The sequence below is a fragment of the Schistocerca americana genome, chromosome 8 (genome assembly GCF_021461395.2).
Source record: "Schistocerca americana isolate TAMUIC-IGC-003095 chromosome 8, iqSchAmer2.1, whole genome shotgun sequence".
NCBI lineage: Eukaryota > Metazoa > Arthropoda > Insecta > Orthoptera > Acrididae > Schistocerca > Schistocerca americana.
In genome coordinates this window covers 37,769,415-37,797,247 of record NC_060126.1, presented here as the reverse complement: position 1 = coordinate 37,797,247, position 27,833 = coordinate 37,769,415, and the positions used below count along the sequence as shown (strand labels likewise).

The following is a 27,833-nucleotide window of genomic DNA, read 5'->3' as shown; positions in this document are numbered from 1 at the left end:
ATAAGTCTCGACCACTGGGTGCCATACGTCACCTTCTCAAGTCTGGGCAAAAATCAAGTCTTTTTGGGTACCAGGTCCCAACAGGCGTCCGCGGTGTTAACATAAATGGCATGTTATCTACTGATGCAAACACGATTGCTGAGCACTTTGCTCTGGCCTCTGCATTGGAGAATTACCCCCCACGCCGCAGTGAATCCTATAACGCCCCATTTACAGAGTGGGAGCTCGTCAGTGCCCTTGCACATTGCCTCGAAATAGCTCCTGGGTCTGATCGGATCCACGGCCAGACGATTAAACATTTCTCATGTGACTACAAGCGACATCTCCTCGTCATCTTCAACCGGATCTGGTGCAGTGGCAACTTTCCATTGCAGTGGCGGGAGGTCACCATCATTCCAGTGCTCAAACCTGGTAAAAACCCACTTGATGTGGAAAGCTATCGGCCCAGCAGCCTCACCAGCATTCTTTGTAGGCCGCTGCAATTGTTGGTATGTCGGCGGTTGGGTTGGGTCCTAGAGTCACGTGGCCTGCTTGCTCCACGTCAGGGCGGCTTCTACCAGGGTCACTCTGCCACTGATAATCATGTGTCCATCGAGTCTGCCATCCAAACAGTCTTTTCCAAATGGCAACACCTAGTTGCCGTCATTTTTTGCTTACGTAAAGCATACGACACGACCTGGTGACATCATATCCTTGGCACATTGTATGAGTGGGGTCTCTGGGGCCCACTCCAGATTTTTATCCAGAACATCCTGTTGCTCCATACTTTCCATGTCCTAGTTGGTGCCTCCCATAGTTCCATTCATATCCAGGAGAATGGAGCCCCGCAGGGCTCTGTATTAAGTGTGTCTCTATTTTTTAGTGGCCATTAATGGTCTAGCAGCAGCTGTAGGGCCATACGACTTCTGTATTTCATACTTCTGCTCCAGTACTGGTGCTGCTGAGTGGAACCTACAGGGAGCCATCCACAAGGTGCAGTCATGAGCTCTAGCCTATGGCTTCCAGTTTTCAGCCGCAAAATCATATGTCCTGCACTTCTGTGGGCATCGTACCGTTCATCCAGAACTAGCACTTTACTTTAATGATGATCCACTCACCGTAGTGGAGACATATTGATTCCTAGGACTGGTTTTCGACACTCGATTAATTTGGCTCCCTCATCTTCTTCAGCTTAAGCAGAAGTGCTGGCAGCACCTAAATGCCCTCCATTGCCTGAGCAACACCAATTGGGGAGCAGATCGCTCTACGCTGCTGTGGCTCTACAGAGCCCTTGTTCAATCCCGAATTGACTATGGGAGTGTGGTTTATGGTTCAGCAGCGCCTTCAGCGTTGCATTTACTCGACCTTGTGCACCACTGTGGAGTTTGGCTAGCGACAGGAGCTTTTATGACAAGTCCAGTGACCAGCGCCCTGGTGGTGGCTGGTGTCCCTCCACTGTAGATCAGACGTGCACAGCTGCTCGCCAGTTACGCAGCACACATTCGTAGTTCCCCTGAGCATCTGTATTACCGTGTCCTTTTCCATCCGCAGCAGTCAATCTCCCGCATCGGCGGCCCATGTCGGGCCTAATGATTGCGGTTCGCGTGTGGTCCCTTGTCTCCAAACTGGAGTCCTTCCCTTTACCACCTGTACTTGCAGTCCATTCATGTACGCCTCCATGGTGTATGCCTCGGCCCCAGCTTTGTCTGGACCTTTCACGTGGCCCTAAGGACTTCATTAACCCTGCAGTTATCCGTTGTCCCTTCCTCTCGATTCTTGACATGTTCCAGAGCTCTAAAGTGGTTTACACTGACGGCTCGATGGCTGATGGTCACGTTGGCTTTTCCTACGTTCACGGCAGCCATATTGTACAGCATTCCTTACCCGATGCCAGCAGTGTTTTCACTGCAGTGCTGATGGCCATTTCTTGTGCACTTAAGTATGTCAGTTCATGCCCTGGGGAGTCTTTTCTTTTATGTACTGACTCCTTGAGCAGTCTGAAAACAATCGACCAGTGCTGCCCTTGTCATCCTTTGGTAGCGTCCATCCAGGAGTCCATCTATGCCCTGGAACAGTCCAGTCGTTCAGTGGTGTTTGTCTGCACGGCTGGTCACCTCAGAATCCCAGGAAATGAACTTGCTGACAGGCTGGCCAAACAGGCTATACGGAAACCATTTCTGGAGATGGCCATCCGCTCAACTGACCTGCTTTCTTTATTATGCCACAATGTTTTTCAGCTTTGGGAGACGGAATGTCAAAATCTCAGTACGCACAACAAACTGCGAGCCATTAAGGGGACCACGAACGTGTGGAAGTCCTCGATGAGGGCGTTTCGCAGGGACTCTGTGGTTCTCTGCAGGCTCCTCATTGGCCATGCATGTGTGACCCATGGCTACCTCCTGTGCCGTGAAGACCCACCTCAGTGTTGGTGCATCGCGTGGTTGACAGTGGCCCATATTCTTGTGCTATGTCCTTCTTTGGCTGCCCTCCGACTTCATCTTTGGTTTCCGGACTCGTTATCATTGATTTTAGCAGACAACGCCTCATCAGCTGATTTGGTTTTACGTTTCACCCAGTGAGGGTGGGTTTTATCGTTCGATCTGAGTTTTAGCACCTGTCCTTTGTCCCTCTGTGTCCTCCACCCTAGTGCTATTAGGGTGAAGGTTTTAATGTGTTGCAGGGTGGCTGGCTTTTCCTTTTTATTTTCGTGGTTGGCTAGCCACTGTAATCTGCTTCCTTGTTTTACTCTCTTCGAACTGTTTCTTCCATCTCTATGTTGTTCTCTTGTCCTCTTTTGTTCCTTTTAGTGTTCGTTGCCTTTCCTTCGTTCTTGTGGGCTTTCCTTTCTTTCCGTTTTGTGTTATATGTCTCGTCTATTTTATTCTCACACTTGTGGCATTGTTTTATTAGGAACAGGGGACCAATGACTTCGTAGTTTGATCCCTTTCCCCCTCTTTTAAACCAGCCAACATTTCTGATACCTCAGCTGTTGCCTCCCTGTGCATGGCTAGGAGTGGTTGCATGTGATTCTGATGCAATGGAACTCCCAGTTGTGGCCAGTGTGCCAGATGGCCCTTACTGTGGCTGTGTGGTGCCCATGGGGAGAGCCCCTGATTAGTGTGGACGGTATCAGTGTTGATGCTTTGCGTATGAAATTAACTGCAAATAACTGGCCGTTCTTCTACAGCTGTCCCTTTGGTTGGCAATGGCTCATTGAATGCTGCTGCTTATGACCCTGCAGCTTTCTCTTCCTGCCTCACCCTGGGAGGATGTTTAGGCTCGCCGGCTTAGGGTGAAACACTTTCCCTGCTATTTGGTCTGTACTAGAACTGACTGGGACACTTTCTCTGCCACAAAGTCGTTAATTTTTGTGGAAAATATCGAAGACAAGTTTGATAGTCTCTCAGCAAGATGCGATCGGATTTGTTGATCAGAACTACTACTGCTGCCTAATCTGCAGCCCTTAGTGCTTGTGACCATCTGGGCGACGTCCTGGCATCTGTTACTCCTCACAAGTCTTCAAAAATGGTTTAGGAAGTCATCTTCCATATGGACCTTATCCTTCAAACTGATAAGGAGCTCCAGCCCAATCTGGGACGACAAATTGTTTATTTTATTCGGCTTGTTCAGAAGTGCTGTAAGGACAATTACAGCAATACTGGCATGTTTATTCTGGCATTTGAGGGAGATACCCTCCTTGAAAAAGTCAAGGCTATATGTTTTCAGTGTGATGTGAAGCTATATGAGGTGTTTCCAATGTTTGCATTTCAGACATGTCTTCCCACTGTATGGAGGACCTACTATGTGGTGAATGTGGATACCCACTCTGATAGGGGAGCCCCAGTGTTCTGCTTCCTGTGTGTATTAATTGTCATGACTGTTACTCTCCATGTTCGCCAGACTGCCAGTTTACAAGAAGGAAAACGAGATACAGGAGTATAAATCTCTTGGTCATGTACCCTACACTGATGCTTGTCATAAATATAATTATCTTCACCCTGTGTTGGCGACGTATGATTTTGCATTTGTTATTTCCTTTTCCCCTTTCTCCCTCCTCCTTACCTCATCCCGCCTTCCTCTTCTATCCCTCTCATATGCAGTTCCCACCATACCCTCCCCTCTGAGTGCCGCTCTCATTCCCTAGTTGGAGAAGACTTTCCCTTTTATTGCACCCCCTGGTGATAAGGCTCCCTCCCGGGACCTCTCCCCCCGACATCTCCCAGGCTAGAGATGTGCTGCCATACCTCTCGTGTGACCCATCAGTCAGTGTGCCCCAAGGCCGTCCACTCCCTCTGTTCTGGATTTTGCAGTAGCCTGCTTTCTTTCTGTGCCCTGCCATCCTCGACCTCCCTCACGAAAGCAGAGGAGGAGAAGGAGCAGCATATTTCCCTGGGCCAGACCCCCCGCCCCCCATCCCCCCCTCTGGTGACCCCTGGAGGTGCAATCTCCCCCTCACAACATGACCCCGATGTCACCGTATCCTCATTGGTGACAAGTGGGGACTCAGCAGCTCTGTCCTGTGCTTATTCAATTTAACTGTGGTGGATACTACTATCACCTATCAGAGTTGCAATCCCCTGTTTTCTTTTGTTCAGCAGATATGTGTCATTCTCCAGGAATCCCACTTACTGATGCTCACCTACAGACCCCTCATGGGTTCCGTGCATCTGTTGGAACTGGATCAGCATTTGCATGTTGTCCATATGGACATTGTTAGTACAAGGATCCCCCTTTGTACCACACTGAAAGCAGTTGACATCTGGGTCCACTTGGACTCTGTGGTCATGGTTTGCCATCTCTGTCTCCCTCCTGACAGGCCACCTACACTTGCAACCTGCCATCCTTCAGCAACTCCCCCCTCCCTTCCTCCTCCACGGGGTTTCTAATGCCCATCACCCTATATGGCACTCAGTCTTCAGGCCACAAGTGACGCATCGGGACCATCTGACCGCCATGTCATCCGCAGTTGAGAATGCGGATAGGAGGGGCGTGTGGTCAGCACACTCCCGGCCATTATGATGGTTTTATTTGACCGGAGCCGCTACTATTCGGCTGAGTAGCTCCTCAATTGGCATCACGAGGCTGAGTGCATCCCGTAAAATGGCAGCAGCCCATGGCGGCCTGGATGGTCACCCATCCAAGTGCCGGCCACACACGACAGCGCTCAACTTCGGTGATCTCACGGGAACCGGTGTATCCACTGCGGCAAGGCCGTTGCCCACCCTATATGTGGCAGTACTTTTTCGTCTAGTCGGGGGCTCCTCATTGACCAGTTTCTTGTGGACCATGACCTGTGACTTCTTAATAATGGTTCCTCTTCTCATTTCAGTGCTGCCTATGGCACCTTCTCTGCCGTTGATCTGTTGCTTACTTTCCCTCCTCTTCTTCTTTCCTGATACTGGTCATCGCATGATAACCTCTGGAAATGCCTCCCAGGTCATGTTTACACCTTCGTCAGGTTGTATCAATGAAGTTGTTCATCCTCTGGTTGTACTATCTTTAAACATTCCGTGCCAAAGCCCATTACTTAATCAAACTGAGGAAGGGGATGTATTGCATTGTCTCCTCCCTAGGTTCTTCTGTTCCTTTTTCATGGGTGTGGGCTACATTCCGCACCCTTCGCGGTTGTCAGTGGCAGTCTTCCATTCCAGGCCTTTCCCTTCCAGGTAGCTTTTGTATACAGATCCATCAGTTCTTGCGGAGCACCTCGTGACCCATTTTGTGATGGCATCAGCATCATTGCACTATTCAGCTGCTTTCCTCCTCTGGAAACTGTGGGTTGAAGCTTCCCACTATTGTTTTACCCCTTGTCAGGTGAAATCTTAACAATGAATCTTGTACTAAATGGGAACTTCTTTTCCCCTCTCAGTGGACAGACATTATTATGGTTGCTACTCTTAAGCCTGACAAAGATCCGTTGCTCCTGATAATTATTGGCCAGTCAGTCTGATTAAAGTCCCGTGCAAGTTATTTGAATGGACAGTGGCTTGTCGGCTCAGTTAGGTTCTTATATCTCCTTACCAGTGTAGCTTTTAGGAGGGATGGTCTCCAGTCGATCATCTGCTATGATTGGGAACACATTTCGGTAGGCGTTTTTTCAGCAGTGCTATGTAGTTGCAGTTTTCTTTGATCTTCATAAGGCCTGTGACACAGCTTGGTGCTATCACATCTTACTTACCCTGCACAAGTGACTTCTTCAAGGCCCTCTCCCAATTTCTATTCGCCACTTTCTGTTACACAGCTCATTCAGTGTTTGGGTTGACACCATTCTCAGCTCTCTGCAGACCCCAGGGCTCAATATTAAGTGCCCTTTTTCCCATCACTATTAATGGTATTGTGCCATCTGCCAGTCCTTGGTCAGCCCTGCTTTGTATGTGGATGGTTTCTGTATTTGGGCTAGCTCCCACTCTGTCATCTCTATGGAGCAACAGCTCCGTGATGCCATCCAGCGTACTTCTGCATGGACACCTTCACACGGTTTTTAATCCTCTCTCCTTAAGCCAAGGGTGGTGCATTTTTGTCGTCATGCTACTGTCCATCCTGACCCGGAGCTCTACCTCGATGCGCAGCATCTGACTGTGGTCACCCAGTTCAATTTCTTTGGTCTTCTTTCTGCCAACAAGCTAACATGGTTGCTCCATTGTCTGCCTTCTGATGGTTGGCTGTTTTCATAAACTCAATTTCTTCACTTCCTTGCCCACACCTCTTGGGGCACAGATCGTTTTTGCCACCTTTATTGGGCATTAATTCTGTCTCGTGTGAACTATGTTTGTCAAGTTAATGGTTCAACTGCCCCTTCCACGCTGCTCCTCTTCGACCTGGTTCACCATTATTGGTATCCATTTAGCCACCGGTGCCTTTTACACAAGCCCTGTGGATAATGTATTTTGCTGGACTGCCAGCACCTTTCGGCCCTTCACATTAAATCCTCCCTCCCGCCTTTCTCGTCTCGGAGGTTAGGGGACAACCCTCTCCTGGTTATGTCTTTTTGGATTTTCTTTGTGTAATTGGTTTGTTCTCTGTGATCTAAGTACCTGAATTTCCCTCTGAAATTGGAGTTCCTTAGTTAGCATTGGCGTCGGTTAAGGAGGCCTTGGTCTTGCCTCCACACTGGCCAGAATTCCGTGCCCTCTCCCCCTTTTCCTCCATTTTGTCTGGTCCTTTGTGCTGTTTCGCCATTTCTTGTGTTCTCCTCTCCTGGTGTTGTCTCTTTGTGTCATGATCGTGGTATGGAATTGGGATCGGGAAAGCTTGGCGACAGTGCTGGTGCCCCAACACACGTAGTGTGTCTGGGGTCCCCATGTTGTCAACATTCCTCTCTCCCCCCCCCCCCCCCCCCTGCTCTCTCTCCTGGTCTTTATTTATGTAGTTCTTCCCTACGCTTCTGCCATCTTAGGTCATGACCTTGCAATGAGCCAACCAACGAACCAAACTGCCCTCAATCCGATAATCTAGCTGCAGTGCTATGGTGGACACTAGTGGATTGGTTACCATCTGGAGTATAAATAGTACTCCTACCATGATTCATGTCTACTCTTGGTTTGTGAGTCAAGCTCTTGCTACACAAATAGAGCTAGAGTGATCAGTTTCAGAGCTTTGTTTGCAACTGCATCAACTAGGTGAACAGATGTTAACCCTTAGCCGCTTGGTCTGAGCGGATGCCAAAAGTGTTGACAGAGTAGTTCTTCCATTCTCTCTGCCTTTGGGAACTGACACTTCTCTTCCACCTTTGAGACCATTTTATCTGTAATCCTAGGCAGAGGCCCTCACAAGTTGCTACCATCCAGAGCCAGATGGATCCAGGTTTTTTAAAGAGTTTTTTCTCCTACCCCTCCTCATTCCTCAGCATTCACAATATGAGACCCCAGGCCTTTGCCATAATAATAATGACAGTAATAATAATGGTTATTATTACAATAACAATAGTTATCAGCTCTAGCAATCTAACCATTTTTCTATAACACCATATTTCAAAAGATTCACTTCTATATAGTGCTACACAGAGACTGATAATTTTTGAAAAAACTTTTGAATTCTTAAATTTATATTTGTTTGTAAAGTATTTCTTTTTTTCAGAAATTCTTTTGCTTGTATTCCCAGTCTGTATTTTACATCCTTTTTTGCTTTAGCCTTACATTTCTTTAATGTTCATCCTCTAACCTGCAATGCCTGACAGATTGAAATTGTTGCCAGACCAGTGCTCGAAGTCAGAACTTTGCCTTTAAGCGCAATGCTTGTACTAACAGAGCTACTCAGGCACGACTTGTGACCTGCCCTTGCAGCTTTACTTCTGTCAATACCTCTCTTACCTTCCAAACTTCAAAGATATTATCTTGCATACCCCCATACCTTGCGTGGCTAGGGGATGGAGGAGTCTACATAATAAGTTCTTAGTATTATTGTTGAGCAATGAAAAGCCTCTATTAGTAAGCTATAAAATATGTTTTCTGTGCATTGCTAAGGTACTTCATGCAAATATTGAGATAATTTCTTGAGTAAGGCCATAGCAGTTTCTTTCTCTTTCCTTGCCCAACTTGGATATAGTTAAGGTGAAAGAACATCCGTGAACTTAAAAGTGAGCTTGGTGCTGCTGTTTCATGCTTCTGCCACAACCAATCATGTAACACAATTTTGTATACATGTCATTGGCAGTGCCTCAGTGTTGCCACAGCTCTGTAGACACTGGCAGCCTTTTGTGCTTCATGGTTAAAAACTGGTAGCAACACTCCAGCTGTTGGGCCCTTCTCTTGCTGTATGAAGTGTGGTGCTCTGTCGCTGGTGTTGTCCACATCAGTGATATTAATTTCTGATTTTCCATCCGTTGTGGATAAATCTTATGGTCTCTTTATTGAACATAGATAAAGGATTATACCAGATTTCCAAATTGACATGTCTCTTCGGAAACTATTGTGAGGACAAGGAGAGAATTATTTGATCAGGCAGTGAAAGGCTAGCTCTTAGTTCATAAATACCCTTATTTTGTAACACATTCCTCTTTTAGGACAGTGCTAATTATCCAATATCCCTTGAATATATTCGGTCCTTTAAGTATGTTTCTGGAAGATCTGCAAAATCTCCAACTCCAGTCTTTTCATTTTCAAGTCAGAACTCTGTAGATGTTGGTGGATGTCAGACTGTCAGATCAGGCGAGTAGGAGGATGGGTGTTTTAACTATTTGATGTACTAATCCCCATGTTATCCTGCTGCCAAACCACATTTGTTGGCTACTGCATTATCCTGATTCTTCATCTTTCCTTCTTTTGAAGTTCGGGCTGCTCATTATAAGTTCTTTGCATTTAGTTGGTCCAGAATAATCACTTAGTATATTTTGTATATTGTTTTTAAGGAAGAAAGAAGTCCATTTGCGTTTCACAAAATCTTTCTAGCAGATGAAATTGGCTTCGCCATTTTGGTGTTAACTCATTGGCTTCTACCTACTGCTGTAATTCACATTTTTCATGTGAAAAGAAGTTGCCTGCATCCTGTCCACAATAACAAATCTGCACACACATGCAATAATTAGGATTGTTTCTAAGTTGTGACAGTCACTCGTAAGAAAAGTGTTTTGAATTTGCTGTTGTCATTGTCGAACAAATTCATCATACATCCTTTACAGAGTTTCTTATCGTTAGTTCTGGATTTAAAATATACCATACTTTTTTCGTCGATATGCTTATAGTGCCAGCTATTACAGGAACCTCTAATCAGTGGTCATCCGCTTGTTGCATGCTGTCATTCTTTACCAACCAAATCAGGCAGAGTAGGTGTTACGACACTCATCTCATAATCATGAGAATGGAATTTGCTCTGTCTGATCAATCCAATTTAGGTTTCTGTGGGTTTTCTAAATTTCAGCAAATTCTGGGATGGTTTTTCTGTAAGGCTATGGCCAACCATTTCTCATATCCTCAGAAAAAAGATTCTTATAAATTTAACAGTGTAGGAAGAGATAGTTTGGTACTTAAAAACTGTAAAGAACACATGTTAAGTTGCCGTCATACACAATTAAGACACTTACCCAAAGCATATGGGTGCAGCCTTCATTAGCAAAAGAGCCCCCCTGCGGGTTCGGGGGTTAGAATAGGCCCGCGGTATTCCTGCCTGTCATAAGAGGCAACTAAAAGGAGTCTCAAATGTTTCAGCCTTATGTGATGGTCCCCTCTCGGGTTTGACCTCCATCTTTCTAAATTGTTCCGAAGAGCGAGCCAATTGGGGAAGGGCGCCTTACGTGGTGCGCTGTATCCGTCGTGCATTGAGACCTTTAGCCGGCTTTTTCGTCGTTGCAATGGTGTCCCGCTCGTTTTCCATCTCTTGGGCGAGGATCCGTCCCTGGGTGCGATTACCACGCTGCACTCTGCAGTGTTGCTTTTAACTGCGACGACGACCTTGGAAATTTTTGCACCTAAGATCCAGCACGGTAGCCAGTCCGTTGTGGTGGGGCCGCCATGTACCCTGTTGGTTGTAGCCCCCTGACAACACAGGGATCGCTCTACTGATGCCTGCGCCGTTAACTCCCCACGTATGCCAAGGAGTAGATGCCCATCTCCCTGGGGCATCAGGACTCCCAGCAATGGCCATCCTGCCAGGTGGCTATTGCTGCGGCTGGGTGGCGCCCGTGGGGAGGGCCCTTGGTCGGAGTAGGTGGCATCAGGGCGGATGACCCGCAATGAAGCGTGGTACATCATCTCTCGCTGGCGGCCAGCCACCAGCAGTCTCTAAGCGTTCGAGGGCTCATTTTAAAGCTAACGTTTATGACCCCAAATCGTTCCCCTCCCTGGCCACACCATGGGAGGAACGAAAGGCAATGAATGACAGTGACGTGTATTCGCCCAGGTATCTCGTCTGTAACAGAGCTGATGGTGACTCGTTTCTATCCGTGAAGCCTCAGTTCTTTGTAGAGCATTTAGAGGACAAATTTGGGGAGGTGGAGGGCTTGTCCAAAATGCGCTCTGGGTCAGTTTTGATAAAGACGGCATCCTCTGCCCAGTCACGCAGGTTACTTGCTTTGTGACAAGTTGGGGGATGTTAACGTTACAATCACCCCACATAAGAGTTTAAATATGGTCCAGGGTATTATTTTCCATCGGGACCTACTTTTGCAGTCTGATGACGAGCTGCACGCCAATTTAGAGCGCCGTGGTTTACATTTCGTCCGGCGCGTTCATCGGGGTCCGAGGGACAATCAGGTAGCTACCGGTGCCTTCATCTTGGCCTTTGAACCTTCAAACGGCTGCGAGCGTGGGCCCGCCGCCTTATCCGCCGAAGCAAGCAGGAGTGCTGGGAGCGGTATGTGTCCACCATTGGCCTCCATGTCTCTCCATCGCAGGTCTGGGCCAAGATCCGACGCCTCTATGGCTATCGGACCCCTGTCGGCGTCCCTGCGCTCTCACTGAATGGATCAGTTTGTACCGACTCCGGCGTCATTGCAAATCGCTTAGCAGAGCATTTTGCTATGAGTTCCGCTTCTGCGAATTACCCCCAGGCCTTCCGCTCCATTAAAGAGCGGATGGAACGTCGGAGCCTTTCTTTTCGTACCCACACTTCTGAATTCTACAATGCTCCATTCAGTGAGTGGGAATTTCACAGTGCCCTTGCTGCTTGCCCTGATACCGCTCCCTGTATGCCGACGACTTCTGCCTTTACTACAGCTCTACTGGCATTGCAGCTGTTGAACATCAGCTACAGGGCGCTATCCGCAAGGTGCAGTCTTGGGCTGTAGCTCATGGGTTACAGTTTTCGGCAGCCAAGACCTGCGTTATGCATTTCTGCCGGCGACGTACTGTCCACCCGGAGCCGCGGCTTTATCTTGCCGGCGAACCTCTTTCAGTGGTGGAATCACACAGGTTTTTAGGGGTGGTTTTCGATGCCCGGTTGACTTGGCTGCCTCATATCCGGCAGCTTAAACAGGCGTGTTGGCGGCATCTAAACGCTCTGAGATGCTTGAGCCACACCCGCTGGGGCACCGACCGATCTACCGTGTTGCGGCTCTACCAGGTGTTAATCCAGTCCCGTCTGGATTTTGGGAGCCTGGCTTATGGCTCAGCATCCCCATCTGCGTTGCGGGTGCTGGACCCCATTCTCCACAGCGGGATACGCCTTGCCACTGGTGCTTTCCGCACCAGCCCTGTGGACAGCATACTAGTGGAGGCAGGTGTCCCTCCACTGCGGTTACGACGCCAACAATTACTGGCTGCTTATGCTGCCCATGTTTTTAGCTTGCCCGGGCATCCAAATTACCGTGTCCTGTTCCCACAGTCAGTCGTCCATCTGCCAGACCGTCGGCCCCGGTCGGGTTGTCCGATCGCCGTACGCGTCAAGGAGCTTCTCTCCAGGCTTGGGTTTTTCCCTGTTCCACCTCCTTTCCGGGTACCTCTGCGTACACCCCCGTGGTGTGTTCCTCGCTCTTACTTGGCATAGGGCTCGAAGGACTCAGTCCCTCCAGAGGCCTTCCGCCGCCGCCTTTATTCCATCCTGGCCACGTATCAGGGTTCTGGAATTGTCTACACTGACGGTTCGATGGTTGCTGGTCGTGTCGAGTATGCGCTAACTCTAGGGGACCATTCTGAACAACGTTCCTTGCCGGATGGCTGCAGTGTTTACACTGCTGAGCTGGTCACCATCTTTCGTACCCTAGAGTATATCCGCTCCTGCTCAGGTGAGTCCTTCGTTATCTGTAGCGATTCCCTGAGCGGTTTACGAGCTCTCGACCAGTGTTTTCCTCGTTCTCGTCTGGTGATGGCTATCCATGAGTCCCTGCATACTCTTGCGCGTTGCGCCCACTCTGTGGTCTTCGTGTGGACCCCAGGCCATGTTGGGATACCTGGCACTGAGAATGTTGACCCCCTGGCGAAAGAGGCCACTAGTAAATCATCTCTGGAGATTGGCCTCCCGGAGACTGATTTGCGGGCAGTCTTACGCCGCGAAGTTCTTTCGGTTTGGGACGCTGAATGGCGCAATCTGCCCATGCCCAACAAACTCCGTCCAATCAAGGCGACGACGACTGTGTGGCGGTCGTCCATTCGGGTCTCCCGCCAGGAGTCTGTGGTCCTCCGCCGGCTGCGCATTGGGCACACTCGGCTTACGCACGGCCACTTATTGCGCCGTGAGTACGCACCCCTATGTCGCTGCAGCTCCGTTTTATCTGTCGTCCATATTTTATTGGAGTGTCCGCTTTTAGCTGTGCTCAGGCAGTCGTTCGCACTGCCTGACACGCTCCCTGCCCTTTTAACAGATGACTCTGCTACGGCTGACTTAGTTTTACGTTTTATTCGGGCAGGGGTTTTTTATCATTTAATCTAAGTGTTTCTGTTTCATCTTATTGTTTTGTGTCGATTCTGGCATTTGGCCTCCGGTTTTAAACTGATTTTTTAATGTGTTTTAAGTGGTTGGCTTTTCCTTTTTTATTTCTATGGTCGGCCAACCACCGTCACACTCTGTGTGCTTTTAGTTCGTTTTGTCTGGTCTTTGTCTCAGTTTCTCTTGTTCTGTGTCGTCTGTGCTCTATTTTGTTAATCGTTTTTTTATTCTCTGTGGGTGTTTTTAGTACTTGGAAAAAGGGACCGATGACCGTAGCAGTCTGGTCCCTTTACTCCCACAAACCAACCATTAGCAAAAGAGCAACAGAGAAACACACACCATTCTTGCACACAATCAAGCACATGTGACTGCTAATTTCAGCAGCTCTGGCCAGAGTGCAACTGTCATGTGGGGTGGCAGCAGTAATCTGGAAGGGTCGGGGAAGGGGGAGGAGTAGTAGTGTACAGTTGGGGGAACCTATAAATTTCATATGTACCGTATGTATTTAGAGATACTTGTTTTCACTGTGTTAATGATCCCTTTATGAATAAATAAGCAGGCCCAAATAAATTGTTTCAATTTTTGGTTGTGACTGTTCAGTGTCCTTCATACAGCTCTGCCTCAACAGAAATAAAATTGTGTTTGAAGTTCTCATAATTTTTTGTTAATGTGACAGTTGAAGTAGTGGTGTTGTGTATGCTTCATTCAGAAGTACAAACTGGGGTACCATGACAAATCATTTGATTTAGAAGGTTTATCACCAATGGAAACTCGTGAGGACCACCAGCCTCATTTTAAACATTCAGTAAACAAGCCTCCAGATTTAAACATGATTGTACTTGAGTTGGGAATGTTCCACATAAACGGTGTCCTAATATTGCAGTCATAGATGAAACATTGAAAAAGTGTATAATACTGATTTGTATTTGTCAAAGCTGTATCAAACAGCTGATGTTATAGATGTAACTAAAGAGAGCACAGTGCCTTTTTCCTTGAGCATTACCCATCAGAAAACTTTGCACATAATGGGTGATGCATTTGTTGAAGAGTGACGAAGTCTGTTTTAAGTAGGATCCAACTTTGTACCAAACCCTGCCTGGATGAGCTGTGGGCCCACTATTTCTTATCAGAAACAAAATGCAATCAAAACAGTGGATGGGTGCAGGGGCCCTTTACTGTAATAGTGAAGCGGATTTTATCTGCTGGAAGGGGTGTGGTCATTGTTCCCTGGGTTGCAAAATGCGTTCTTATCGATTGTGTTGCAATGAGTAAAACCATAGCTGACAGTGACCTTCCTCTAAAATTTTCTCCTCCTGTGAGAAACTGTTCCACATCAAGGCATCCTGGAGCAGTAAAGTGACTGAGCTTTCAGGTTGGGATAAGGAAAAGATAGATTGCTGATCACCATAAAAATGACATGTTGACTTGCAGACATGCACAACAGTTGTGTGTGAGGTTGCTTGCTTGCATGTGTGTGTGTGGGGGGGGGGGGGTGAAGGGAGGGGGGGGGGGCGGGTTCTGACGAGAAGGCTGCAGCCGAAAGCTCTTGTGAAATTGTGTTTTCATTGTGCAGTAATTGAACCAGTTTTTTGGATCAATTGACACATTTCAATGCCTGTCTGCACTTGGCATTGTTGTACTGGAAGATGGAGTGCTATAATTTCTTCAGTTGACACTTTCTGGTCAACAGCAGTTGACACTAGTGATCCCAGGGATAATTGCAGTGGGAAAGGAATTGCATTTTTGGTTCAGCAAGTTGGAAGAATATGACTAATTTTTTCTGTGTGTAAATTACAATATATCTGAACACTTAAATTGGTCCCTAGTACTGTCCTAATTTAGTGTGACACAGTAACAGCAGCTTTAAAGAGATTCTCTCTCACACTTGTGGGGCAAGCTGATTGCTATGGCTGTCTTGAAGCCATGGCACTGTAATGCCTTTTTTCCAGACAGTGTAAAAGAGGGCCTTAAACTGAAAGTGAACTGTCACCTTACTTGGGTTATTAAGACTAATAGATTGATCAGCTATGCTTGATACACATTCAGGGAGTAGTATTCTTCCATTGATAACTTGATTGTGCTGGGCACAGCTGAACTGTACATGTGCTTTTGATTGGTTTAGTTGTAATACATGTGGAAGTCATAAATAGTTTAGCAGTTTCTTAGGTGTAATTTCAGAGCACACCTTACAAAATGTTAATAGTCATTTCTTTACGGGTGATTTCCAGTATTGTGTTTGGAATGCACTATCAGTTTTATATACCTAAGAGACATAGAGAACCTATTTTTCTGCTCCTGATATTGAACAGTTTCGTGAGCTGTTGGCTCTCATACCACACTTTGTAACTTTACAGTTGATCATCAACAGGCTGTAGAAGCTTGTCTAATAATGAGGTTTTAATATCTATTCAGACTCTCATATATACTGTCCCAATTTAATTTTTTGAACTTTGCGTGAGGGAGACTGCTTCAAATAGTAAAGTGTTGGTGAGGTTAAATATTGGGTGGTTGCTTCACCTGTAAGGTCACAGGTAGGTCCCCTACACATTGAATACTTGACAGCTCAAGCTGGGGAGCAGTTGTGCTTTTACAGACTGTTTCTCGACTCCTCCTGTGTCGTGTATGGGTCTGGAAGCGTGTCTTGCTTGAAGATCTTGGAAATAGTGTATTGCAAGGACAGGACTTCTCTGTTAATTAAGGTTTGTATTGGTAATGGTAAACTGTCACTTTTCATCTGAAACTGTAAGGCTGCAGGTGTAGAAGCAATATAGGATATGACACCTGTTACATTATGTTCTTGTAATGCTGTGGCAGTGAAAATTGATATGTGGTGCCTACATGTTATTTTATGTTGCCAGCAAAAGAACAAGACCTTTGCTGTCTTGTTAGCATGGTCACAAAGAAACAAGTTAAATGTTTTGTGGGGAAAGTTGTTATTTTGAGAGCTCACTTCTGATCTCTTTGGTGTAAAAATTGGAAGAAGAAAACTTTCAAAAATGTCTAGGAATAATGAGTCTTCACAGTTACAAATATATTCTAAGTGTTATCTTTCTTTCTTTTCCAGGACAGTGATATCAGCATATTGTGAGAAAGTGATTGCTAACCAACTGGATTCAAGTTTTGAATCAATTGAAAAGGGGTTAGGTTTTGTGCAGCCGAGCAGACTTGGGAATACTTTCTTTCCCCACAGTATCTTGGCATACAAATTGTAATTTGTTTTCTTTTTGGTGTATATTTCATTTTATGGTGGAAAGAATTAGGACATTTTCAAAGTGCCTTAGGGTGAAAATTCACAATTTGGCATATTTTTTTTTAGTTTCTTGGACTGTTGTCAATCTTTCTTCTTTTTCACATATTGTATCAGTATTCCACCATTAGTTAGTTATTTGATTTATACTAGTACATATTTTTGTGTTAGTTGTATTGGCCTCTGTAATATTTATTAGTGCTGAAAAATCTTGATGTGCATAATCCATTTCCTGTAAGATACCAGTGTTAATGTTAGAGAGAGAATGAGAGAGAGAGAGAGAGAGAGAGAGAGAGAGAGAGAGAGAGAGAGAGAGAATATATTAAATAGGATGTACCTGAGTTTGCAGAACTTTGCAAGTGAAAGATAAAGTGCAGACATTTTTGCATGTTTAAATCCTAGTTTTAACTTACGTGTGGAGGGTAGCGAATAATTTCTTCTGCATACAAATGCATGTGGATGCCCCTGCTTTACATCTCAGAAAATGATAGTAATTATCTATGATGACGAGTTTTTTAGACACATGACTTTATCAAATGGCAAGTGAGAATGGCTATGTGCTTCATATTTTGAGATGAAATTTCTCAAGTTTGGTATGCAACGGAAGACAGTGTATTTGTACTGAGATGTTACCTTGTTTTACTTTCCCCCCATCCTTCCCTTATTTTTCTCCTAGTCATGCTGCTCTTTCAAAATATAGCATGTGGAATAAAACAGGGACTAATATTTGCTGTGCAATGTTTCCCCCTTGAGATTTTGATCCTCCACAATTTTGTGTTCTGTTCAAAATGTGAAAGGCTTTTGATAAGCAATGTGCAGCATAAATAATTTTATGCGATTTTTAGTTGATGCTCAATTGACACATTGTCAAACGTTGACAATGAATGACGGTTTAGACAGAAAACAGGAGCAGGAGTTTGACATCCAGCCACCATGTGGTGCTGTTCAGGGCACATAGCTATTTTTACTGTGTCAAAGAGATCCTAGAAACACTCTCTGCGTGTTTGTTGACAAATTATGATTGCCTACTCATGTATAAAATTCTGGTAGTAGTGCATTTTAACTGGGCCATTAATGAGGAGTTACATAAAAAGCTACTTTACAGCATCACAGTGCAGGTTCGAAATATTGCTGTTTTGTTTTATTTGTGTTATGTTTAGCAGAAATTCTTATGTGTGCAGAGCCTTTTGGTTACCATTTATTGCTCTCTGCAACTAGTTGTTAATTATTTAGTGTAATTGACTGCAATTTTTGTAATCTTTCTTGATAGTCCAACAGTGATATGAAACTTATTGTTCCTTTCTTCAGAAACTACAAATTTCTTGTATTGTGTTTTCCATCACCATTCGTGTTTTGAAACATTGTTATACTATTAATGAGGTTGTTACATTATTGCATTAGTTGGAAATGAGACTGAAAAGAAAATTTTCCTCTGTTGTATGTAACTTCTTCATATTACACTACATAGCAAAGTGGATCATCCGACCATTGAAGAATTTAACATCCAGTCGTGCTACTAATGGTAATGCAAGGATGCTTTTCATATACACGTTATATAGCCATCTTCTATCACACTATTTTACTCTCGTATTTTATTTACAAGTTTTTATAAAAGAAACTTAAGTTACTGGAGTTCACGTAACTTTTCTTCTTTCCTTTTGGTTCCTTGTTCACATCAGTATATATTTTCATAAATCATTTTTAATGTCTTCCACCTCTATGTACAAACATCTTATGCTGTAGTTGGGTCTACCATAATATGCACTGCACTTCATCTTTTGACAATAGTCTCTTAAATGGCTGCAATTGCAGTGCTGTGTTTGTTTGTTTCCACCCTTCTGGAAACGTCTTCCATAATAAACGGCATTGTCAAGTGACAGAAAGTAATTCCTTGTTTATTAATTTTATATTTTAAATTTTGTAGTTGCTGGATGTGATATTTCAAGTACCAATGCAGTTTTTGATTTCTGCCTTGATTTTAAATTTGAAGCCTGAAATCGTCCTGTGCATGCATACAGCCATGGATCAATTATTAATGGTTTCTGAAGGCCATTCCTAACACTACTAAAGTAGCAAGCATTTCATTGGAGTTTGGTGTCACACTTAATGGCACAGCTCTCCCTCCAGTTGAGCAGCAACACTTGTATGTGAGATGTCAGTTGCATTGCTAAATTTATGTTTGAATGGTATGTAAACATTTATTTTCTTGGAGTGGCAGTAATTTTAAAATAGTTTACCTTTTTTTTTGTCTGCAAGTACTATGGTCTATACATGGTGATTTTTCCAGTATATTGATTTATCTGTGAATTGTTAATTGTTTTATTGATTATTTAATACTTGCTTATATTGTGTACTTGTTCACATACAGTATTTAGAAAGCAAGTGGATAATATATGTTCTACCTGTTTTGTCCCCCTCACTCCCAGCTTTTGTAACTCCCACAGCATTTTAAACTTGTTACAGTCTTCATTACTTTTAAGAATTGTACCTTGTAACGATGTTCATGGTTTTAATTTAATATCTACTGTTCTGGAAAACTGTCAGAAATGGTTATCCACTTCATATTTGCCTGTGAGAGGAAATCATTTGTTAACACCTCTAAAACCCTGATGTGTAAGATTATTCATAAAATCAGTGTTTCCTAAGAACTGTGATCTCATTTTAGATGCTTAAGATTCATCAATATATAAATACATGTATTCATTTTCATTCAGAGTTTTTATTTCTTCTAGAGCAATATTTGTATTATTTTTTAATGTGTATAGTTTCTGTAACTTGTGGATTGTCATTAAATACATTAAGAATTCATGTGCTTGTCACTCATAAGATTGTGTGTGCACTAATGCCATTGACTTATTTCAATACTTATACTTCATAAAAATGTAGGCGAAACTCTGGGACAGAGAGCAGACTAGTTATCAGAAAATATAGTTACTGAGTATCAGTATATGTAAATAATATTTTCTCTTATTTATGTAACAATTTGGGAAATTATTATGTGTTACACTTGTCAATTTTTGTCTTGTGAAGGGCATGTTTATTTGCTAACACATAATGGAGCCATTGCAATTTCATATTGTACCCAGCAGTATTACAAGTGTCATGAAAAGGTGTCAAACACTGCTGACAGGAACATTCTCCATGTGTGCGTGTGTACAGTCACTTGTAACCAGCTGCTGTACTGTTAAATGTATGGTCTTCCTGTGGTAAACATGTTCTTTTGTAGACATTCAGCTGCAGATTTGCGAAGATGTATTTGTTTTCTATTCCAGAATAGTGAAGTGGAGAAAGGAAAGACAGTTCTCTTAATAAAATTTGTGTTCATGGACGCTCATATCTCTGGGAAGTTGTATTTCTCTTGAGTTAAGCACAGACACAACTGCAACTTGTATTATGCATGCAAAACACATGTCAGTAACATGAGGATGATGCTGGTGAATAATTAGTGTAGTTCCCTTGTATGAAAACTTTATTGCTTTGTAATTATATTTGTCATCTTACTTTTCCACCAAAATGAAATAAAATATTGAGAATATGATTTTAATTTTATTTTTGGACCAAATAAATTTCAACATAAAAAGTTAATTAACTACTTGTGTTGCTTTAAAATAGAGGCAGTGTGTTGTCCTTTCTGTGCATGCACTGGAGCATGTGGATGACTGTACATTGGCAATTTTTGTTTTCGCAATATGTTTGTTTTAATGGCTGAAAAAAAAAAATGGTGCCATAAAAGATGCAAAGGAGATTTGTCCACATATGACATGCATTGTGGACCCCCAAGAATTTAGTGGTACACAGCTGTTTGTCAGTTGTGTCTTACTGCTTTTAATAAGAGCAAGAACACGAAACTGTAAACTGTCACAAATGGTTTTTTGTGATGAATAAATCTGCTCCAGGTTTAGTCAACAAATCCTTTATTTTGATAAAATAATACACATGATCAGGTTTCCAGGATGTAAATTCCAGAAAACAAAGAAAGATTCTTCATACAGTTAATTAACATTAAAAGAGCCCATACAAACGTGAACATCAGGTTATATCTTGATTGTGTACGAGAGAGTCATACCAGTCATGTAAAAAGTCCAGCAAATTTATCAAGTAGCGTGCAAGATCCTGTACAAGTGAGGCATGAAAAGGTTCAGAGTCAACCAGTACCACACCAGGTAAACGGGACCTAACTGAAAAGAAAATGAGTGCAACAGCAAACAAGCACACATTGCCAGCTAAACATAACCTATGAAGCAACTGCAAACAAATAGGCATTGCATAGGCTTAAAAAGTTAAAATGAAGGCATAAAAGTCATATAACACCAACTTGTGAACCTCAAACGAAGGTTAACATATAAGTGCTCAGCCTGCAGCATATTATGGAAATCCAGCACAACTGGTCAGCAGACTGCTGTGTGAACCGTAATGGTACTTCTACGTACACATAAACATCGGAGAGTAGCCCCCTGCCACTGGAACTATTACCAAGGGTGGGAAGGATAGTTGAAGACATCATAGCTAACAACATGGCTGCACTCCCATGTTTCCTCCCAAATGCCATCTGCTACCAGTAGCGCTAAAACCACCTAAATTATTCACGGCATTAGCTAAGATAAGACTGGTAAAAAGCAAACAATAAAAGCAAAACATGCAATGTATAATGAAATTGTCAGGAAATAAAATTGATAAAACAGTAGGACAAAATATAAAGTTACTAAAACCATAGTATAAAATATACGAGGGTCATTCAATAAATAATGCCCCAATTTTTTCTCAAAACATATTTATTGTAAAGAGTCAGAATCTGCTGACAATATACATCAACATGTTGTGTCCGTTTTGTATTTCTGTAGGTACCATATTTACTTGAATCTTAGCCACACTTGAATCTTAGCCACACTTGAATCTAAGCCGCACCTGAAAAATGAGTCTCAAAATCAAGGAAAAAAAAAAAAAATTTCCCGCATCTAAGCTGCACCTGAAATTTGAGACTCGAAATTCAAGGGGAGAGAAAAGTTTTAGGCCGCACCTCCAAATCAAAACAAAGATGGTCCATTGTAATATGAGACACAATTAGGCTGAATGAATGATGATACAGCTACAGTAATTTGGTTCGAGCCGTAAGCTTAGCAGTTAAGCTTTACCAGGTAGCCATTGCTATGCGTCAGGCGCTCCGTCCTTATTTATACGGGCGGGTCTGCAAGATCCGGGCGGTCGCAGAGGGTGGGCTTACTGATAGTTGGGAGCTCCAACGTCAGCCACGTAATGGGGCCCCTTAGGGAAATGGCAGCAAGAGAGGGGAAGAAAACCAATGTGCACTCCGTGTGCATACCGGGGGGAGTCATTCCAGATGTGGAAAGGGTCCTTCCGAATGCCATGAAGGGTACAGGGTGCACCCATCTGCAGGTGGTCGCTCATGTCGGCACCAATGATGTGTGTCGCTATGGATCGGAGGAAATCCTCTCTGGCTTCCGGCGGCTATCTGATTTGGTGAAGACTGCCAGTCTCGCTAGCGGGATGAAAGCAGAGCTCACCATCTGCAGCATCGTCGACAGGACTGACCGCGGACCTTTCGTACAGAGCCGGGTGGAGGGTCTGAATCAGAGGCTGAGACGGTTCTGCGACCGTGTGGGCTGCAGATTCCTCGACTTGCGCCATAGGGTGGTGGGGTTTCGGGTTCCGCTGGATAGGTCAGGAGTTCACTACACGCAACAAGCGGCTACACGGGTAGCAGGGGTTGTGTGGCGTGGGCTGGGCGGTTTTTTAGGTTCGATGGCTATTGGCAAGTACAGAAAGGGCAACAACCTCAACGGGTGTGGGGCAAAGTCAGGACATGCGGGGACCAAGCAGCAATCGGTATTGTAATTGTCAACTGTCGAAGCTGCGTTGGTAAAGTACCGGAACTTCAAGCGCTGATAGAAAGCACCGAAGCTGAAATCATTATAGGTACAGAAAGCTGGCTTAAGCCAGAGAGAAATTCTGCCGAAATTTTTACAAAGGTACAGACGGTGTTTAGAAAGGATAGATTGCATGCAACTGGTGGTGGAGTGTTCGTCGCTGTTAGTAGTAGTTTATCCTGTAGTGAAGTAGAAGTGGATAGTTCCTGTGAATTATTATGGGTGGAGGTTACACTCAACAACTGAGCTAGGTTAATAATTGGCTCCTTTTACCGACCTCCCGACTCAGCAGCATTAGTGGCAGAACAACTGAGAGAAAATTTGGAATACATTTCACATAAATTTTCTCAGCATGTTATAGTCTTAGGTGGAGATTTCAATTTACCAGATATAGACTGGGACACTGAGATGTTTAGGACGGGTGGTAGGGACAGAGCATCGAGTGACATTATACTGAGTGCACTATCCGAAAATTACCTCGAGCAATTAAACAGAGAACCGACTCATGGAGATAACATCTTGGACCTACTGATAACAAACAGACCCAAACTTTTCGACTCTGTATGTGCAGAACAGGGAATCAGTGATCATAAGGCTGTTGCAGCATCTCTGAATATGGAAGTTAATAGGAATATAAAAAAAGGAAGGAAGGTTTATCTGTTTAGCAAGAGTAATAGAAGGCAGATTTCAGACTACCTAACAGATCAAAACGAAATTTTCTGTTCCGACACTGACAATGTTGAGTGTTTATGGAAAAAGTTCAAGGCAATCGTAAAATGCGTTTTGGACAGGTACGTGCCGAGTAAAACTGTGAGGGACGGGAAAAACCCACCGTGGTACAACAACAAAGTTAGGAAACTACTGCGAAAGCAAAGAGAGCTTCACTGCAAGTTTAAACGCAGCCAAAACCTCTCAGACAAACAGAAGCTAAACGATGTCAAAGTTAGCGTAAGGAGAGCTATGCGTGAAGCGTTCAGTGAATTCGAAAGTAAAATTCTATGTACCGACTTGACAGAAAATCCTAGGAAGTTCTGGTCTTACGTTAAATCAGTAAGTGGCTCGAAACAGCATATCTAGACACTCCGGGATGATGATGGCATTGAAACAGAGGATGACACGCGTAAAGCTGAAATACTAAACACCTTTTTCCAAAGCTGTTTCACGGAGGAAGACCGCACTGCAGTTCCTTCTCTAAATCCTTGCACAAACGAAAAAATGGCTGACATCGAAATAAGTGTCCAAGGAATAGAAAAGCAACTGGAATCACTCAACAGAGGAAAGTCCACTGGACCTGACGGGATACCAATTCGATTCTACACAGAGTACGCGAAAGAACTTGCCCCCCTTCTAACAACGGTGTTCCGCAAGTCTCTAGAGGAACGGAGGGTTCCAAATGATTGGAAAAGAGCACAGGTAGTCCCAGTCTTCAAGAAGGGTCGTCGAGCAGATGCGCAAAACTATAGACCTATATCTCTGACGTCGATCTGTTGTAGAATTTTATAACATGTTTTTTGCTCGAGTATCATGTCGTTTTTGGAAACCCAGAATCTACTATGTAGGAATCAACATGGATTCCGGAAACAGCGATCGTGAGAGACCCAACTTGCTTTATTTGTTCATGAGACCCAGAAAATATTAGATACAGGCTCCCAGGTAGATGCTATTTTTCTTGACTTCCGGAAGGCGTTCAATACAGTTCCGCACTGTCGCCTGATAAACAAAGTAAGAGCCTACGGAATATCAGACCAACTGTGTGGCTGGATTGAAGAGTTTTTAGCAAACAGAACACAGCATGATGTTATCAATGGAGAGACATCTACAGACGTTAAAGTAACCTCTGGTGTGCCACAGGGGAGTGTTATGGGACCATTGCTTTTCACAATATATATAAATGACCTAGTAGATAGTGGACTTGGAAGAGCAGTTGAACGGAATGGACAGTGTCTTGAAAGGAGAATATAAGATGAACATCAACAAAAGCAAAACGAGGATAATGGAATGTAGTCAAATTAAATCGGGTGCTGCTGAGGGAATTAGATTAGGAAATGAGACACTTAAAGTAGTAAAGGAGTTTTGCTGTTTAGGGAGTAAAATAACTGATGATGGTCGAAGTAGAGAGGATATAAAATGTAGACTGGCAATGGCAAGGAAATCGTTTCTGAAGAGGAGAAATTTGTTAACATCGAGTATAGATTTAAGTGTCAGGAAGTCGTTTCTGAAAGTATTTGTATGGAGTGTAACCATGTATGGAAGTAAAACATGGGCGATAACTAGTTTGGACAAGAAGAGAATATAAGCTTTCGAAATGTGGTGCTACTGAAGAATGGTGAAGATAAGGTGGGTAGATCACGTAACTAATGAGGAGGTATTGAATAGAATTGGGGAGAAGAGAAGTTTGTGTTACAACTTGACTAGAAGAAGGGATCGGTTGGTAGGACATGTTCTGAGGCATCAAGGGATCACCAATTTAGTATTGGAGGGCAGCGTGTAGGGTAAAAATCGTAGAGGGAGACCGAGAGATGAATACACTAAACAGATTCAGAAGGATGTAGGTTGCAGTAGGTACTGGGAGATGAAGAAGCTTGCACAGGATAGAGTAGCATGGAGAGCTGCATCAAACCAGTCTCATGACTGAAGACCACAACAACAACAACACGTAGATAGTGTCGGAAGTTCCATGCGGCTTTTCGCGGATGATACTGTAGTATACAGAGAAGTTGCAGCATTAGAAAATTGTAGCGAAATGCAGGAAGATCTGCAGCGGATAGGCACTTGGTGCAGGGAGTGGCAACTGTCCCTTAATATAGACAAATGTAATGTATTGCGAATACACAGAAAGAAGGATCCTTTATTGTATGATTATATGATAGCAGAACAAACACTGGTAGCAGTTACTTCTGTAAAATATCTGGGAGTATGTGTGCGGAACGATTTGAAGTGGAATGATCATATAAAATTAATTGTTGGTAAGGCAGGTACCAGGTTGAGATTCATTGGGAGAGTGCTTAGAAAATGTAGTCCATCAACAAAGGAGGTGGCTTACAAAACACTCGTTCGACCTATACTTGAGTATTGCTCATCAGTGTGGGATCCGTACCAGATCGGTCTGACGGAGGAGATAGAGAAGATCCAAAGAAGAGCGGCGCGTTTCGTCACAGGGTTATTTGGTAACCATGATAGCGTTACGGAGATGTTTAATAAACTCAAGTGGCAGACTCTGCAAGAGAGGCGCTCTGCGTCGCGGTGTAGCTTGCTCGCCAGGTTTCAAGAGGGTGCGTTTCTGGATGAGGTATCGAATATATTGCTTCCCCCTACTTATACCTCCCAAGGAGATCACGAATGTAAAATTAGAGAGATTAGAGCGCGCACGGAGGCTTTCAGACAGTTGTTCTTCCCACGAACCATACGCGACTGGAACAGGAAAGGGAGGTAATGACAGTGGCACGTAAAGTGCCCTCCGCCACACACCGTTGGGTGGCTTGCGGAGTATAAATGTAGATGTAGATGTAGATGTACCCTTCCTTTTTTACGTGCTTCGTCTGGTTTGAATTGATTGCTTATTTTTCTTTGATCTGATAAGTGCTGTTCTCTTTGTTATAGGTGTTTACGTCACTCTAGGCTGAAAATGCAGTACTGTACTGTGTCGTGCATTGTTTGTCACATTCTGATAATGAGTGTTTACGGTCTGTCGCCGCTCGCGGCATGGCTTGCTTTTGTGCACGCTACCGCCGCTTACAATCATCTCATTAGCGAAACAATGGCAAGAGAGTGCTATTTGTTGTTACTTACACTGCTGCTTTCTTTGATAATGATCAACAAGAACCAAATAATAGACTGCGTAAGATAGATGATTTTCTGAACGAGAGTTTAGCAAAAATTTTTCTCCGTTTGAAAATCTTTGCAGGCGCCTCTTTAGTACATTACATTCTGCACAGAAATTAGTCATCTTTGATTTAAAAACCTAGTCATTTGCCATGCTTCATTTCTGACTGTATCACTATTAGGCATAAGAATAATACGAATATAAGCATGACATGATGATATATTCTTCCGTGTTTGCTGTTGTCTCACTCTAGTTTCGTAGTTTATGAGGCAGACAGGATTTAAATGAGATAGCAGCAAACACAACAGAACACATGGCAAAATGATTATATTCTTATTATTCTTATGGTGAAGAGAATACTGCATGTGATTCACAATTCATATAAGTTCCTATTAGCAACCATCTCTTCTCACAGGTAGGAAAGAATTCAGAACGTAGAGTTGGCCATATTGACGAACACCCCAAACAGTCTTGCAGTTGGATTTTTGTAGTTCATTGAAATGCTGCTACATTCGGAGATGAACAATACGGAATTTGTATTTACTTCGTTGGATAATGTATGAAAATGCAGTGGTCGAAAATCGGAGCAGAGAAAAAAAGCTCGTCTTCCACCTTTTTTTTTTTTTTTTTTACTGACACAGAGGTTTTGGCGGCAGTATTTATCTTTCTGCCTGCAAAGCATGCCTGTGTAGCGCTACATACATCCGACGGCAGAAGTTAGTTGTGGCGGCACCTACTAACATTTTTTCAGAACTTCCCCTTACTTTGCAGTTGATTCTAAGCTGCAGGCGGTTTTTTGGATCACAAAAGCCGGAAAAAAAGTGCGGCTCAGATTCGAGTAAATACGGTAGTCTCCATCATGTTCCATGCCCATATGCCAATGTTGTGGAAGAGCATGTATTCCCTGCTGGTAAAAGCTCTTGTCCTGTAGGTGTAGCCATGTTTTTCACTGTATTACTGAAACTTTTGTCATCTTCAAAGTGTGTTCCCATAGAGAATCCTTAAGTGGCCTAAAGAGATGGGCGTCCGAGTGTGCCAGGTCTGGACTGTAGGGTGGATGAAGCAATGATGTCCAGCCCAATTTCGCAATCTTTTGCCGGATTGTCAGACTTGTGTGTGGGCATGCATTATCATGTTGGAGCAAGATTTCTGCTGGATTCTGTCTGGTGGAACATGCCAGAAACAGTTCTTGAGTTTATTCAGAGCCTTCACGTATGCCTCTGAATTGATGGTTGACCCTTTTGGCATCACATCAACGAGAATGACGCCATGACAATCCCAGAGGACTGTCACCATGATTTTTCTGGCAGAGAGGGTTGTCTTGAATTTCTTCTTTTGTGGTGTATTAGGATGATGCTCCATGGAATGCCCTTCTGTCGTCGTCGTCGTCGTCCCCCCCCCCCCCCCCCTGTTCAAAGCGGTGCATCCAACTTTCGTCCCCTGTAATAATCTGTGACAGGAAGGCCTCTCGGTCAGTCTCAAAATGCTCCAACAATTCAGATGAAATGGCCTTTCTTTGAATCTTGTGGTCCGCTGTGAGCATTAGTGGAACCCATCGTGAGCACCTTTTTCAACATCCAGGGGTATCGATCATTGCAGAAGA

At 43.9% G+C, this 27,833-nt stretch overlaps 1 protein-coding gene across 1 annotated transcript in view; it reads left to right on the top strand.

The window, feature by feature from the left end:
* LOC124544822 (lysine-specific demethylase 5A) overlaps positions 1-20,066 on the top strand; it is a 48,363-nt gene extending 28,297 nt beyond the window's left edge. Inside the window, exon 2 of the mRNA XM_047123514.1 lies at positions 16,340-20,066. Within this exon, the coding sequence (XP_046979470.1) occupies positions 16,340-16,363 (24 nt within the window). The 3' untranslated portion in view covers positions 16,364-20,066. The remainder of the gene's footprint in view (positions 1-16,339) is intronic.
* The last annotated feature ends 7,767 nt before the right edge of the window (positions 20,067-27,833 follow it).